General features: G+C 32.6%; 1 protein-coding gene across 4 annotated transcripts; it reads right to left on the bottom strand.

The window, feature by feature from the left end:
* Window positions 1-3,095: 3,095 nt before the first annotated feature.
* LOC132167546 (structure-specific endonuclease subunit slx1) lies at window positions 3,096-7,807 on the bottom strand. Of its 4 annotated transcripts, none has more exons than XM_059578551.1 (3): window positions 7,432-7,796; window positions 6,598-6,704; window positions 3,096-3,384 (listed from the first exon to the last, which is right to left on the bottom strand). In XM_059578551.1, exons 1-3 carry the CDS (start codon window positions 7,647-7,649, stop codon window positions 3,365-3,367), a joined length of 345 nt encoding a protein of 114 aa, XP_059434534.1. In that variant the 5' UTR covers window positions 7,650-7,796; the 3' UTR covers window positions 3,096-3,364. The 4 variants fall into 4 exon arrangements, with proteins under 4 accessions (XP_059434534.1, XP_059434535.1, XP_059434532.1 ...); XM_059578552.1 differs by having other exon boundaries at window positions 3,097-3,401; window positions 7,432-7,788; XM_059578549.1 differs by lacking the exon at window positions 3,096-3,384 and adding an exon at window positions 3,694-4,113 and having other exon boundaries at window positions 7,432-7,802.
* Window positions 7,808-16,156: the final 8,349 nt, after the last annotated feature.

Raw genomic sequence — 16,156 nt, 5'->3', positions numbered from 1 at the left:
TGTGATTTGTGCTAATGACCAAAGGGTTGCTTCAAACTACCAATTAACTATCTACACCAGAAAAATAGGTTTGATTCTCTAACCAAATCAGGTGATTCATGGAGCATCGATCCTTTAGAGTAGAATGGCAACTCCAATGTCGAGTTTGGATCGTCTCTAAACATAGATATAAGACTAAATAATAAAAATCAATATAAAAAATAAAAATAAAAAATAAAAAAAATAAAAAATAAAAAAAGGCTGGATACTTTCTGCGAATTGGGGAAAACACACAGAGGTATATAAAGAAAAATATGAGGAGAAAATAATAGGATGAGCAACTGGAATTTTGTTGAATGATGGACCACAAAATAAATGATTGATGGCTTAAAGCTTGTTTGGAATTGCGTTTGAGAAATAGAGTTTTTAAGTTAAAAAGAGTTTTTGGACAAAAGTTTTATTTTTTTTATTTTTTTTTTTTTAAAAGGCTTTGTAGACCTTAAAAGTGCTTTTAATTTGTTTACCAAAAAAATAATTTTTTTCTTCAAATAGGTTTTTTGAGTGTTAAAGGCACTTTTAATCTCCTCAAACGCAATCCTAAACAGACCCTTAATATCTAAGACTAATGCGGCTGATCACAAAAATAAATGTGGCTTAAATGACCACATTTCCCACTATGATCCCAGCCCCAGGTTGTTTTAGCTTGTAAAATGTCCAAGTTAACGTCCACTCTGTTAATCCTAGTAATTATATTTAATTAATAGTAAAGCTGATAATCTATAAAGAAAAACGGGATACAAAATTGAATGCGAAAGAGAGATCTAAAAGTACTTTTAAGTTCCTCAAACGCAATCCTAAACAAGCCCTCAAATATCTAGGACTAATGCGGTTAGTCACAAAAATAATTGTGGCTTAAATGACCACATTTCCCACTATGAACCAAGCCCCAGGTTGTTTTAGATCGTTAAATGCCCAAGTTAATGTCCACTACGTTAATTCTAGTAATTATATTTAACTAGCACATAATTCGCACTATGCACGAGATTCTTCATTATAATTTAATTTCAAAACTCAAACACATTTTTAGGTTAAAAAAATGCATGTAAAAAAATTCATCACGTCTCTTTAAATAAAGAGTCTTACTAAAGGTTATACGTTATTGAACATGTTAAATTAAATTAAAACATATAAATTAAAATATGTTAAAATATTTGTTCCCATAGTTTGAAATGAAAAGTAAAAAAAAAAATACATATAGCAAGAAGAAAACATGGATTCAAATTATTAAAGCATTAATAAAAAAAATTAGTAAGTATGAACAAAATCTTTTTATTTATTTATTTTTTTTATGAATATAAAATAAAACAAAATCTTCCACTTAACATTTAAAGCAATTGAACAAATCATTTCACATCTGGTTTATTGTTAAATTATCTCTTTCGTCTTTCGAAAGAGTTTCTATTCCCTTTTTTGCACAACAATTAAATAAATTTTACCCTCTTTTGCTTTCAAAAGTAGAAAAAACAATTCTAAAAAAGCTTAAAAATCTGAGTAAATCGCACAAACTAAAAAAAAATCCCAAAAAAATTCAAATAAATTAAAACATAAGACCATTGATTTTAGTTTAATCCATATAAACTAAGATATGTTAAAATCTTTGTCCTCCTATGACGATATTAAAATTAAAATAAGTATTCATAAAATATATAGAAAATAAAAACGGGATTCTTATTATCAAAGTATGAATAGAAAATTAGAATATATAATATTATTGTTGTGTGATACCTATTATATTTCAATACAAATAAAACACATCATGAATAAGGTATGGATTGAAGAAATCCCGAAAGAAATCCATGATGTTGTAATTCATATTGTTTCGTGCTCTTAGTACTTAGAGCGTAACGCTTTTGTTTTGTTAGAGTTTCTATGGTCTAGATTACTTTGTTGATGATGAATGAAGTTCAAAATGTTCAAAAAACAAAAAATAAAAGACATATACTTCTAAAACATTCGAAAAAAAATACTGTTTTTTTTTTTTTTTAATACAAAATAAAACAAAATCTTTCACTCAACATTTAATACAATCAAATAAAGCATCTCACATTAGGTTTATTGCTTAATTACCACATATTTGGTGTTTCAAAAAATATATATATATGTTGCTATTTCTAGACAACAATCAAATAAAGTTCTGTTTTCTTTTAAACAATACCTGAAGATTATCACACAAATGAAAAAAAATAAAAAAAAAAAAAGAAAGAAAAAAAACCCATAAAATATTCAAATGAATTTATGTTTCTTTTTCTTTTAAAAGAAGAAAAAAGCACTTCCAAACTCGTCTAAAAATCGGAGTAAATCAAACAAACAAAACAAAAAATCTCCATAAAACATTCAAATGATTTACAAAAAAACCATTATTTTCGATTAAATAGAAACCCTAGATAAATCAACCTCAAATTCAAATACAACCAAACCACACAAAAAGAAGAGAAAATCAAAGTGGTTACAAAAATCAAAACAAAAGTATTTACTTGAATGTTGTTGCTAGTGACCATTAAAGGAGGAAGCACCATAAATCTTGCCCTATGTTTTGCCTTCAAGAGCAAACTCATGGACTTAAAAGGCTCTGGCATGCACCCTTTTTAGACGTAAAGAGAGAGAGAGAGAGGGGGGTAGAAATCAAAGAGAATTTAATGATAGAATTAATTTGACCTTTTTTTTTTCAACGTATTAGGCATATTAAACTCATTGTATTCCTTACATGAATTAATTTAGTTAATTTAATGGCTTTAGAGGACTGGTTTTTAACTTAAAAGGACCGGTTCAATGTTTAAAAATTAAATAACCATAATTATCTTACATTAAATATAGTCACTTAATAATAAAATTCATATAAGGAAACGATTTGAAATAAACACTTGGAATAATGAAACCACCTAAACCTAAAGGGTAAACTATTAAACCATATTAAAAAATAGGAGAAACACTAAACGGTTAATAGAGAAAGTTAAGAAGACACTTAAAAAATTAAAACTGGTTATGCTTTTAAAAAGTATGAGTTCAGGACACGTGTCGTAATTCCAAGCTCTCTGAGCCAAAACTCGGCATTTATATATATATATGATTAACAGTAAAGCTGATAATCTATAAAGAAAAATGGGAGACAAAATTGAATGCGAGAGAGAGAGAGAGAGAGAGAGAGAGAGATCTACAAGTAACAGCCAAAACATTAATCTTACCATTTCCTTAGTTCCCCAGGAAAATGTAGTGCTTTTTTTTTTTTTTTTTTTTTTGGGTGAGGGGTGGGGGTGGAGAGCACATTTCAATTGGCCCTTTGTCATTAGAAGTTGATCTCACAACATCTCTAAGTGACAATGTTAAGTCATGCTTGCAGCTTAAACCCTGCGTTTAATGTTTGACTAAAGTGAAACAAATAAGATACAGTCAGTATGACATAGCCATTAAAACATGTCATGCCAAGAGATAGCTCAATCAGTTGAGAATCATATCTAATAAAGCAGAGATCATTAATTCGAATCTCTCATTTCCCCTCTTTGGAACACAACTTGATTAATATATATATGTCAAGCAGAAATCTGGGGTGCACAGAAGTCCATAAAATTATTCAGGTTGCACATACTAGTTTAAGGTTAATGTGAGGTATACATGACAGATAACCATTAAACATTGTGTTGTTTCTGCATACAAAAGTTAATTTTTCTTTCATTCTCTCATTATTGAGTATAAAGGAGTTGGTACATTTCAATGGTCATGGCCATTTCTCTGTTTTTACACCAATGACATCAAATAAATATACAACAATTTTGGGCTACTGACTGTCAATCATATGTCCAAGTATGACCTTTCCAAGGTATACAACATATTTGATTTGCTCAATTTATCCAAATTACAAGTTATTAAGAATGTCATTTACTAATCAGTAAGGGTTCAATGGCCAATCAATTTCTAGGTGGCAGCAATCAAATAAACCATTAACTCTCTTTAGAGCTGCTTGCCTATGTTGCAATAACAGATGTGAGGTCTCATCTAAATGCTTTGGCACGTCTTCATTTTCCTTTTTTCGGGGCAATTTTCTTGAAAAACTTTTCCATTTTGATTCAAACTTACAAGCTACAAATACAATAAAAAAAAAAAAAAGAAAAGAAAATCAGTCTCAACAACCTCCAACCAATATGTATTGTCGATCAAACATTTAGCAAAATCTCAAGTAGAAACATGATAAGATAGAAAAAATACAAAAGTTTATTCGGAAGATCTTATATACAAATATGATACTTATGTTTACATACAATAGTGACAGAGAGTATCTCATCATCTCCAATTGATGTAAAAGTGAGACGATCCAAGTTTGGCCTCCAACTTAATTGTTCTAAATAAAGCCGATTGTAAAATTGGACAACATGCTCCCTTATTTTTCTAGACTTTAAGGACAACGATCCATTAACTAAAGAATCCACGGTATTGTTTCTTCTATTGGAATTTGCCACCATATGGAAAATTTTATTGTTCTTATCTCCCTCTCTCAACCATAGAGCCCTTAACTTCTGCCACCAGCACATTTCTTTGAGCAGAATAAACCTCTAAATCCCTAGAAATTTTTTTCTCCACCTTTTAGCACCAAATAAGGGTCTTCCCTCCGCAATAATATTAAGGTCACAGATTCCAAACAAAAGATCCTTTTTCTGCTTTCCAACATTACCAAAAACCTCTTCGTTCCATCTCTTCAGATCCATTTTCAAGGCTCTCAACTTGAGAGCCAGAATAAAACTAGGGAAACCCTGAAAACTATATAAACATTCACCACTTTTTCACATGTTCCACAAATCTCTCTGACTTCAACCAAATGTTCTCAAAGTTAATATATCATCTGCTCCTAACTGCAACGCCACAATCAAGCACCACAAGGAACTGGTCCAAAAAGATTCTAGGAATCTCCTCAGAGAAACATTAGGAGACTGAGCTTCCCAATTAGGCTATAGGAGAAACCTATCAATTATGGTCTAAGATGGCAAATCTCGATTGTTGGACCATGTGAAATTCCCACCAACAACAGGGATATCTGTTACACCTTGATAAAAAAGGAATTCAAAAAAATCCAGCATAGATAGGGACTATCAGTTGTCGCCTGATCTCTCAAACATTAAAATCACCACCAATACACCATGGCATCTCCCACCAACTAATTAGTTCAACTAATTCATCCCATAGCCATTTCCTATCATTATTGTCATTTTGACCATAAACACCTACAAAAGCCCACTTAAAATTATCACCGACACTTTTATAAAAACTTGCACCTGTATTAGTCCCCACAAACTCCTTAATCCTTTCCACAAGCCGCCTATCCTACATTAAGAAAATCCCTTTGAAAGCCCCTATCGATCCCAAATAACACCAATCCACATGATGATATCCTCATAAACTAGCACCACAGCCCTAGAAATAATCGTTATTTTAGTTTCTTGTAAACAAACCATGTCCACCTTCCAATCCCTAAAGAGACCTTTAATCCTCAACCTTTTATCCCTATCCCTATCATCTTTTTCACAATACAGGAAAGAATCTTAGGCTTCATAAATAACAAATATGGGAAACCAGTAAATTCTTCAAAGACCATAATTCAAATATTTCACTTGAATCAACCGAAGAGATATTCAAGTTGTCATCTCCTTCTTGAATACCAGGATTTCCGTGTAATTAATGTTGCTCCTTCCTTCCATATCCGTCCTCCTTCAATGTTTGCTCCTCTATATTACCCATTCTACCCCTACATGAATACTCAAATTCCTAAAGCTGCCCCTTGTCTACCAAAGATTCAACATACAACCTTCTTCCATGTTCCACCAAGAGGTCCTTATTCGCTGGCAGCGACATCGTACCATCCAACTCATTCGACTTTGGACCATCATACACCTTTGGGGAAACCATTCCCCTACTCCCACAAAAATGGCTACCACCTTTCTTAACTCGGCAACAAAATTGCTCCACCCTCTACCTTCTCACCCCTCAAGAACAACAATGAAGCCTCACCGCCCTCCTACTCCATATTCCGCCAGCACCATGTATCGCCCATGACTATTTGTGCACCTCTGCACAATATATTCCCTGCTATCAACCCTTAAAGTCCTATAAAACTCCCAAATTATCCCCCTTTAACACCACCTCCACCGTAGCCAACAACCACGCCACACTCGACTTGCTCAGAACCACCGCTTGTGAAACCCCTCTGCCCCTCTCAATAATACGTAAACCCAAATACCCTGCTTCTATCTATAGCTCAAAAGTGTTTGTTTCAGCAAAGAAATAACTCACATCACCCATTGCACTCGAACAAAACTAAAACTGAGAAAATGTAGATAACAGTCCTCTACATAGATACTGGGACGCTCCTCCACACACCGACGTGAGAACAGGCGAGAGAGAGAACTAACATATCGTCCCCCAAAAACATTGAATGTTTTACAACATTCTTGTCAAATTCTATAAATATGAGACAGCATACATAAGCAGCTCACAGGATGTTAGCTACTTGGTGTCTGCAAAGTAAGAAAAGAAAAGTATATAGTCTTTAAACCCAACAGATTAGAAAAATACCTTCACTTTGGTCCTTAAAACCTCGGATAATACATGCACATACCCATGGCCTTCCTGCATGAGAGGCTTTTGCACCACCTTTAAGTTCACCATTATGTTGTCTCAGACTACACAAAAAGTTCCACTTTGTTAAAGTGAATATTAATGGGACTTGTCCAATTATGAAGAATACCAGTTCTTTCTACTCTGGGAACGAAAAGCAGAGTCCAACAGGGAAAAAGTAGTAAATTTAACAAGGAAGAATAAAAACAGTAAGATAAGCCTTAGATACTTAATACTTTTAGGGTAGAAATACTCGAACAATATTAACACTTACAAAGAAGAAATAAGAAATAAAAGAAAAATATATATAGACAAAATTCCAGCTTAGGAACCAGCATTTTTTTTTTAATCCAAACTCAGATTTGACTATTTCTTAGGCCTAATCAACATGCCAACACAAAATATAAATTACCTCAGGTTTTTGAACTATTGAGGATCAATTACAGATAGCATTAATTAGATGGATAAGATTACAATCGAATAACACAAGGAGACATTTCAAGAATCCTTCTTTAATTCAATTTAACGCATACAAACAAGCCCTCATCAGTGAAGTAAATATTAGCTTAGACATAGGATCTTAATCAAATTACAAAACTTGAAAAAAAAAAAAAAAATGCAAACTCTTCGTACCAATCATAATGTGATATCACATAAAAAAAAATGATATAAAAAAAATATCAACCCATTTGGGCAATAAACTAAACCAAATTAAGATACCCAGATGACAATTTTCAACAAATTAATCAAACCATCCCTTGACAAAGAACAAATCGTGCCAAAAAAACGTACCGACGAGGGAAATCGGTGGTGACCCCAACGTAGGTTTTGATGGGTACATTGGTGGAGAGAATGAGGTAGACGCACCATGATCTGGAGCTCAATTTAGGTAGTGAAATTCTTGGTTTTGAGTCTTTTGACGGTGATGATGATGATGGCTTTAATGGGTTAGGGTTAGGGTTTGGACTTTTAAGAGATCGGAATGTCCTGGACAGCAGCCTCACCATCATGTCAAGGGTACTCTGTTTTATTTTTGTAAAGTTCGTAGATTATAATCTTACCTTTTTTTATTTATTTTATTTTTATTTTATCTTATGAAACCAAAGAGAAGGAGAGGGAAGAAGGACATTTTTCAAATCCCACCAGTAGTTTGAATTAGGATTTTATTTTTCAATTTCAAGTTATTCTAATTTCTAGTAGACTATAAAAAACTTCTGTAGAATAAAATGGTTGGATCTATGCGACTATATGCTACACATTCCACTTTTTTACACTCATTTCTACACATTTTTAAGTGGCTTTAAAATTCATTATTAAATTAAAATTCAACAACGATTCATTCCAAATCTAAGAAGGTTCTGAGCTCATTTTTTAGCCAATTTTCTCATTAAATTATTACTTATTTTAAAAGTTTAAATTATGAGAGTCAATACGTAAAATATATAAATAAAATGGGGTGAATTGACAAGAGAAATTTTTTGATACTATGTTAAATTACTACTTATCCCAAAAGTTTAAACCGATAAAAATAGATGAAATTAATTATTTAATTTATATTCTAACATGGTGGGCCTATTTCCAAGAGGTAGCTCAATCGACTGGAATCACGCCTAATGAAGTAGAGATCACTAATTCGAATCTCTCTCTCTCCCCTCTTGTGCCAACATGTTTAACATGTTGGGCCTTTGTCTCTGGCTGTGTCGTCTCATGTTGGCTTCACCATATCTAGTTCACACCCACCTTTAGATGTGCATTGCACATGATTAGTGTCCTTGTCGAGCCCACATTCATTCTTTTGCTGGTTAAGCACATGGTTATAATGTCCTTCATCAATGAATCAACATTTCATCGATGGATTTGAAAGCCAAATTCACGTTTATAATTTAGTAATTATCGCACCATATCCATTTCAGCAACAACAAAAAAAGTCTTTTGTTTTTTTTTTTCCAACTTCAAGCTTTCATCTTGACAATTCACTTCTTGGGGTCGCCGGCATCATAGTTGTTTGTCAAAATGCCCAAGTGGCCAAGCAGAGAGAAGGCCTCCACCCAATAAGTTTTTCATTAATAAATTGGGATGTTGTTGATCATTATAGATTTGGTGAATCATTGGGATTTGGGGTCTCCACAAAAAAAAAGAAGTAAATTTGGATTCTTGGTGATGTTGGCATCCACAATGTTACCATAGCCATGCTATGGACGATTATAATGGTCTATGAATTGTGGACAAAATTGGATGCAAGAATCGTATAAGATTGAAACATAAAAACATCCCTATGTTGATATCAAATAAAGTGAGAAATTGGAAAAGCAAAGGGCCTGGAAGTTTGAATATTAGTGGAGTGTTTGATAAATGGTAAGATCAATTCATTATTAGAATTATTGAAGAGCAAGCCAGGCAACATCAATTGGCTTAATAAGTGTCAACAAATAAATTCCAAGGTCTGTTTAATGAGTTTGCTATTCTTGTTGGGCTTGCATGAGATCAACTCATAAGGGACTGACCATAATGACACTCTTGAGAATAATACTAATTGGTTTACTGTATAATAAACTCTCTTGGGATTAGGCTTTCCCTAATAATTAAAACCGCCAACCTTTGATATGACCTTAAGCTATGCCCGTTGGCAAGGATGCCTACAAGTCGGCTGGATGTCACCTATGTTAAGTCGGTTTAGCTTGAACTAATCTAGGCCGGCCAAACTTAAATCGATTTGGTTGGTCAGACCAAATTTATCATGGGTGAGTAGGTGTAGGGGAGCATAAAGAGAACCTACACCATAGTAGTTTTTTTTTTTTTTTTTCTTAGGAAACATATTAGTCTCAAAAAAAAAAAAAAAAAGAGCAGAGCAAAAGCTCTTAAAATACAGGGCAAGCTCTAAAGTATTCGTAGCATAAGCTACAAAGATACAAGCGTTAAAACTGACGTATTACATTTCAGACTTTTAATAAGATCCGCTACTATTCTTTCAAACCGACAACATATTCTTGCTATTTACTCTAGCATAATGTTGAAATAAAAAATTATTTCTCCCTATTCTTCTCTCCTTCGAATGAAAATATGAGAAATAAAATATAATTAAAATAATATTTAAAAATAAATAAAAACTAAAATAGATAGCGTGATAAAAAATAAAATAAAAAAATCAGAGTTGCAAAAAATATTGTATTTAACCATATGAAAAACTCATTGCTCTTTGGATAATGCTAGATATTCTAAAGGATTCTTTTCAAAATACTTTTCAAATAATATGGCAAGTATTTTTCTCCTTCAAAATTTTTTCATTTTTTTTCTTTTGTCTCTCAATTCCAAACAAAATAGTATTTTGCTACATTATTTGAGAAGAATTTTGAAAAGAATCGTTGGGACACCTAACAGTCCGCTTGCTCTTTTTCTTATGCATTTCCGTAGCCTTCAAAAGTAGTGGAGAGGCATTGATGAGAATGACATGAGACAGAAACTGCCCTGCAAAGTGATTGTGGAAATCTTACCTTTCCTTTGTTTCTTTGTCTTCTTATTGATTTTTTCCTGGTAAAGAGACAGAGAGCTTTGGATTCCGTTGGTTACTTGAATGTGGCCAAGTATGGTGGACTCCACTCAGTGATTTATTATGAAAGGAATCAAAGATAGAAGCAAAAGAGAAAAGCTGACACTATATTCGATTGTCGACGACTCCTCCACTCAATCTCAATGATTTAGTTAGAAATAAATCAATAAAAAAAGCAAAAAAGAAAGCTCACAGTACTTCGCATTATTTGACAAGAAGAGACGACTTGTAAACAAGTCTTTGTATCACCTCCAAGCAAAATAGAAAGCTCTATTTAGGTAGTGAAATTCTGGATTTTGACGATGATGATGGAGACTTTAATGGTGGACTCTAGCTATTGTGTTAGTTTTATTCTGACTACCTATTGTATTGAACAGAGTACGAAATGGGAAAATGAAAGGGGTTTAAATTTTTGGTGTAAAAGCATAAGAAGGCCTGCAGTCTGATGTTTTGTCCACCTGTTTGCAATTACCATCCATCTTCCTTCAATCAATTCTTCTCTGTTTTTTCCCAACCAACGTCCGAAATTACTTGTTTGACCGACTTTTTGTTTAAATATTTCAAATCAGGGGAGCAAATCGATATACAAAGTATGGCCTACAACGACAACTGGTGCTGATGATCAACTTTATTGGATTGTAGAAATCTTTTTCTGTCTTTCTTCTTTTTTTTCCTGGTAAAGATAGAGAGTTTTGGATTCTGTTGGTTACTTGAATGTGGCCAATTATGCAGTCTCCGTAAATCACATGGCCATGGAGCCCATTCAAGGAAAAGATTTTCACAATTCATATTAAGTCTTTTTACAAGTCCATAACAACCGGGGTGGTAATATGCGTTTGCATGTCGGGTTTTGATAGTATCAAAATATATCTATAAAATTATATAGGTTTTATTGAAAAACAAGTGGAGTAAGATCAATTAGCTTAATAAGTGTCAACAAATAAATTCAAAGGTCAGTATAATGAGTGAGTTTCCTATTGTTGTTGGGTTTGCATAAAAGCATAAAAATGCGTTTGTTAAAATGAAGAGGTGACCAAACAGACCATTACAAATTGAAGTAGCATCATTGCGACCTGATCCTCCACAAAAAAAGTTAGGTAATTGGGATTCGTGAATTGCTCTTTGTGAGCTTGTGATGTTTCTTTGCATAACCTATTGTTTTTTTTTTTAACATATTCACACAAGAGGAGATGATAGATTTAAACTAGTAAATTTTGCTTCATAAAGTATGGTCTTCAGCCGATTAAACTACTCATGAAAAACGCATAAATTATTGCATTATTACTTATTAGGTAAAATGGACAGGACAGAAAGACATGTCCCTTTGTTAAACATTTTTTTTTTTTTTAAGAGTTGTGATTATTATGTGTATTTTTTAATTTCACATGAATTTTTAATAAAATATGTGATTATCACACACATATATATATATATATATATATTTGAAAGAGAGAGGAATGGTGAGAAACAATTTTTTATTTGAATATCGTGCTTATTTACTTCTAGCCAATCTACTGGAAGTAAAAAAAGGAGCAATTTTAACAACTTCTTAGCATGTTTAACATTTCTCTATGAAAAATAGAAACTACAGTAAATAACAATTCCTTCCTATTTATTGTAGCACAATGGTCAAATAAAAAATTGTTCCCACCATTCGTCTCTCATTCAAATGAAAATATGAAAAATAGAATATAATTAAAAAGAATGAAGATTAATATTTAAAAGCAAGTAGCTAAAGAATATATTAGAGTGCATATAAAAAAAAAATAGAAAAACTTCACAAAGAACCCTTGAACTATGATGGGTTTTGAGAAGACCTCCTCAAATTTTAAAAACTCTCAATTTCATCCCTCGAACTTTCAAGTTGATACAATTTACGCCCCTTCGTCAATTTTTGCCATTAAACCCTAATGAAAACCATAACAAGACAAAATTACCCTTCAATTTTTGTTTTTTTGTTTTTAAATGAAAAAAATGAAGAAAAAAAATGGTCACAAGGTGACCCAACCGAGGGTCACCTTGTGATTAATTTTTTTATAATAACTTTATTATTATTTTTTATTTTTTAATTTCAAATTCATATAGTTATTTTATCACTTTTAACATTTTAAAACTGATGAAATGATACATTGCATTAAATTGAAAGTTTAGGAGTACTATAATAGTCATTTTAGCACTTTTAACATTTAAATACTAATGGAGGGGTACATTGCATTAAATTAAAAGTTCACAAGGTAAAATTGAGAGTTTTTGAAATTTGGAGAAGTCTTTTCAAAACGCATAGTAATTCGGGAGTCCAAAGTGAGGTTCCTAAAAAAATAATTAAAATAAAGAATTGCCCCCTCAATATATTAGCTATTGCATGTTGTTGGAGAAGCGTAAAACTCTTTATTTTTTTTTTGGCACATACTCAACGAAGAATGATCATCTCCATCTCAAAAGAAATAGAATTATCCTCAAGAAGTAGCTCAATCGGATGAAATCACGCTTTATGAAGCGGTAGTTACTAGTTCAAATTTTTCTCTCTCTTTTTATATAGACATGTCAAAAAAAAAAAAATGATAAAATTGGATGCAAGAATCGTTTAAGATTGAAACATAAAAACATCCCTATGTTGATATCAAATAAAGTGAGAAATTGGAAAATCAAAGGGCCTGGAAGTTAGAATATTAGTGGGGTGTTTGATAAACGGTAAGATCAATTCATTATTAGGATTATTGAAGAACAAGCCAGGCAACATCAATTGGCTTAATAAGTGTCAACAAATAAATTCCAAGGTCTGTTTAATGAGTTTGCTATTCTTGTTGGGTTTGCATAAGATCAACTCATAAGGGACTGAGCATAATGACACTCTTGAGAATAATACTAATTGGTGTACTGTATAATAAACTCTCTTGGGATTAGGCTTTCCCTAATTATTAAACCGGCCAACCTGTGATATGACCTTAAGCTATGCCCATTGGCAACGATGCCTACAAGTCGGCTGGATGTCACCTATGTTAGGTCGGTTTAGCTTGAACTAATCTAGGCTGGCCAAACTTAAATCGATTTGGTTGGCCAGACCAAATTTATCATGGATGAGTAGGTGTAGGGGGGCATAAAGAGAACCTGCACCATAGTAGTTTTTTTTTTTTTTTTTATGAAACATATTAGTCTCATTTATTGATAATCAAAAGCAAAAACTCTTACAACACAGGGCAAGCTCTAAAGTATCCATAGCATAAGCTACAAAGATACAATTTTAGACTCTCAACAAGATCCGCTAGTATTCTTTCAGACCGACAAAGTATTCTTGCTATTTACTCTAGCATAATGTTGAAATAAAAAATTATTTCTCACTATTCTTCTCTCCTTCGAATGAAAATATGAGAAATAAAATATAATTAAAACAAATAAAAAATAATATTTAAAAACAAATAAAAAATAAAATAGATAGTGTTATAAAAAAAAAACAAAAAAAAAAAACAGTAAATAAAAAAATCAGAGTTGCAAAAAATATTGTATTTAACCATACGAAAAACTCATTGCTCTTTGGATAATGTTAGATATTTCAAGAAATTCTTCTCAAAATGCTTCCCAAATGATGTGATAAGTATTTTTTTCTTAAATTTTTTTTATTTTTTCTCTTTTGTCTCCCACTTCCAAATAAAATAGTGTTTACTACATCATTTGAAAAGAATTCTTGAAACACCTAACAGCCCTCTTGCTCTTTTTCTTATGCATATCCAGTAGCCTTCAAAAGTAGTGGAGAGGCATTGATGAGAATGACATGAGACAGAAAACAGCCCTGCAAAGTGATTGTGGAAATATTATCTTTCCTTTGTTTCTTTGTCTTCTTATTAATTTTTTCCTGGCAAAGAGACATTGGATTCCGTTGGTTACTTGAATGTGGCCAAGTATGGTGGACTCCACTCAGTGATTTATTATGAAAGGAATCAAAGATAAACGCAAAAGAGAAAAGCTCACACTTTATTCGATTGTCGACGACTCCTCCACTCAATCTCAATGATTTAGTAAGAAATGAATCAAGAAAAAAGCAAAAAAGAAAGCTCACCAGTACGTACTTTGCATTATTTGACAAGGAGAGACGACTTGTAAACAAATCTTTGTACTACCGCCAAGCAAAATAGAAAGCTCAATTTAGGTAGTGAAATTCTGGATTTTGACGGTGATGATGATGACTTTAATGGGTTAGGGTTAGGGTTATGGTTTGGGCTTTTAAGAGATTGAAATGTCCTGGACAGCAGCCTCACCATCTTCCCGCTAAATCACTATTTAATTTTAAAACTTAAGTTTTGAGACCTAACATGTAAAATATGTAATTGAAATTAAGTTGAATTGACAGAATAATGTTTAAATTAATACAAATATATGAACTTAATAATTTAATTTATATTTTAACAAATCCGGCCACCATCTCTGACTGCTATTATGCATCCGTCACCCTTCGGCACCATCATAGACAACAATCCGTCACCGTGTACAAAGACGACCGTTGTCTCCTGTTGTCTTCACCATATTGAGTTGAGTTGACACCCACCTTTAGATGTGCAAGACCCGTTCAAGATTAAAACATAAAAACATTTCCTACGTTGATATCAAATAAAGTGAGAAATTGGAAAATTAAAGGGCCCGGAATTTAGAAAATATTTGTGGAGTGTTTGATAAACGGCAAGATCTATTCAATATTACGGCGCCGTAATATTTTTTGTTGTTGGAGACCGTAAAACTATACCTTTTTGTTTTTTTTTGGTTTTTCATACTCTATGAAGAAAGATCATCTTCATCGCAAAAGAAATGAGTTTCAAATGGAGAGTAAGGGTGGAATTGACAATTTTACCCTTGTAACGGCTCTTCTCCTTTCCGTTTCATTTCCTATTCCATACTAAATAGTCAATAGCCTTGAAAAGTAGTGGAGAGAGGTATTGATTAGACAGAGAAAGTGGTGGTGAATGGTGATAGACTTTATTGGATTGTGGAAATCTTCTTCTTTGTTTCTTTGTAAAGAGACAGAGAGCTTTGGATTCCGTTGGCTTACTTTGAATGAGGTCAACAATGGTGGACTCTAGCTATTGTGTTCGTTTTATTCTGACTACCTATTGTATTGAACAGAGTACGAAATGGGAAAATGAAAGGGGTTTAAATTTTTGGTGTAAAAGCAAAAGAAAGCCTGCAGTCTGATGTTTTGTCCACCTGTTTGCAATTACCATCCATCTTCCTTCAATCAATTCTTCTCTGTTTTTTCCCAACCAACGTCCGAAATTACTTGTTTGACCGACTTTTTGTTTAAATATTTCAAATCAAGGGAGCAAATCGATATACAAAGTATGGCCTACAACGACAACTGGTGCTGATGATCGACTTTATTGGATTGTAGAAATCTTTTTCTCTGTCTTTCTTCTTTTTTTCCTGGTAAAGATAGAGAGTTTTGGATTCTGTTGGTTACTTGAATGTGGCCAATTATGCAGTCTCCGTAAATCACATGGCCATGGAGCCCATTCAAGGAAAAGATTTTCACAATTCATATTTTAAGTCTTTTCACAAGTGCATAACAACCGGAGTGGTAATATGCGTTTGCATGTTGGGTTTTGATAGTATCAAAATATATCTATAAAATTATATAGGTTTTATTGAAAAACAAGTGGAGTAAGATCAATTAGCTTAATAAGTGTCAACAAATAAATTCAAAGGTCAGTATAATGAGTGAGTTTCCTATTGTTGTTGGGTTTGCATATAAGCATAAAAATGCGTTTGTTAAAATGAAGAGGTGACCAAACAGACCATTACAAATTGAAGTAGCATCATTGCGACCTGATCCTCCACAAAAAAAGTTAGGTAATTGGGATTGGTGAATTGCTCTTTGTGAGCTTGTGATGTTTCTTTGCATAACCTATTGTTTTTTTTTTAAACATATTCGCACAAGAGGATATGATAGTTTTAAACTAGTAAATTTTGCTTCATAAAGCATGG

This window comes from Corylus avellana, chromosome ca1 (assembly GCF_901000735.1).
Source record: "Corylus avellana chromosome ca1, CavTom2PMs-1.0".
In the NCBI taxonomy this organism is placed as follows: Eukaryota; Viridiplantae; Streptophyta; class Magnoliopsida; order Fagales; family Betulaceae; genus Corylus; species Corylus avellana.
This window is presented reverse-complemented; position numbering and strand designations above follow the sequence as displayed.

Coding starts and splice junctions, on each gene's coding strand:
- LOC132167546 (XM_059578549.1), bottom strand. CDS start 7,649: ATGATGGTGAGGCTGCTGTCCAGGACATTCCGATCTCTTAAAAGTCCA. Junction 6,705..7,431: donor ACCACCGATTTCCCTCGTCG/GTACGTTTTTTT, acceptor CTTTTTGTGTAG/TCTGAGACAACATAATGGTG. Junction 4,114..6,597: donor TTTTAAGGACCAAAGTGAAG/GTATTTTTCTAA, acceptor TTGTATTTGTAG/CTTGTAAGTTTGAATCAAAA.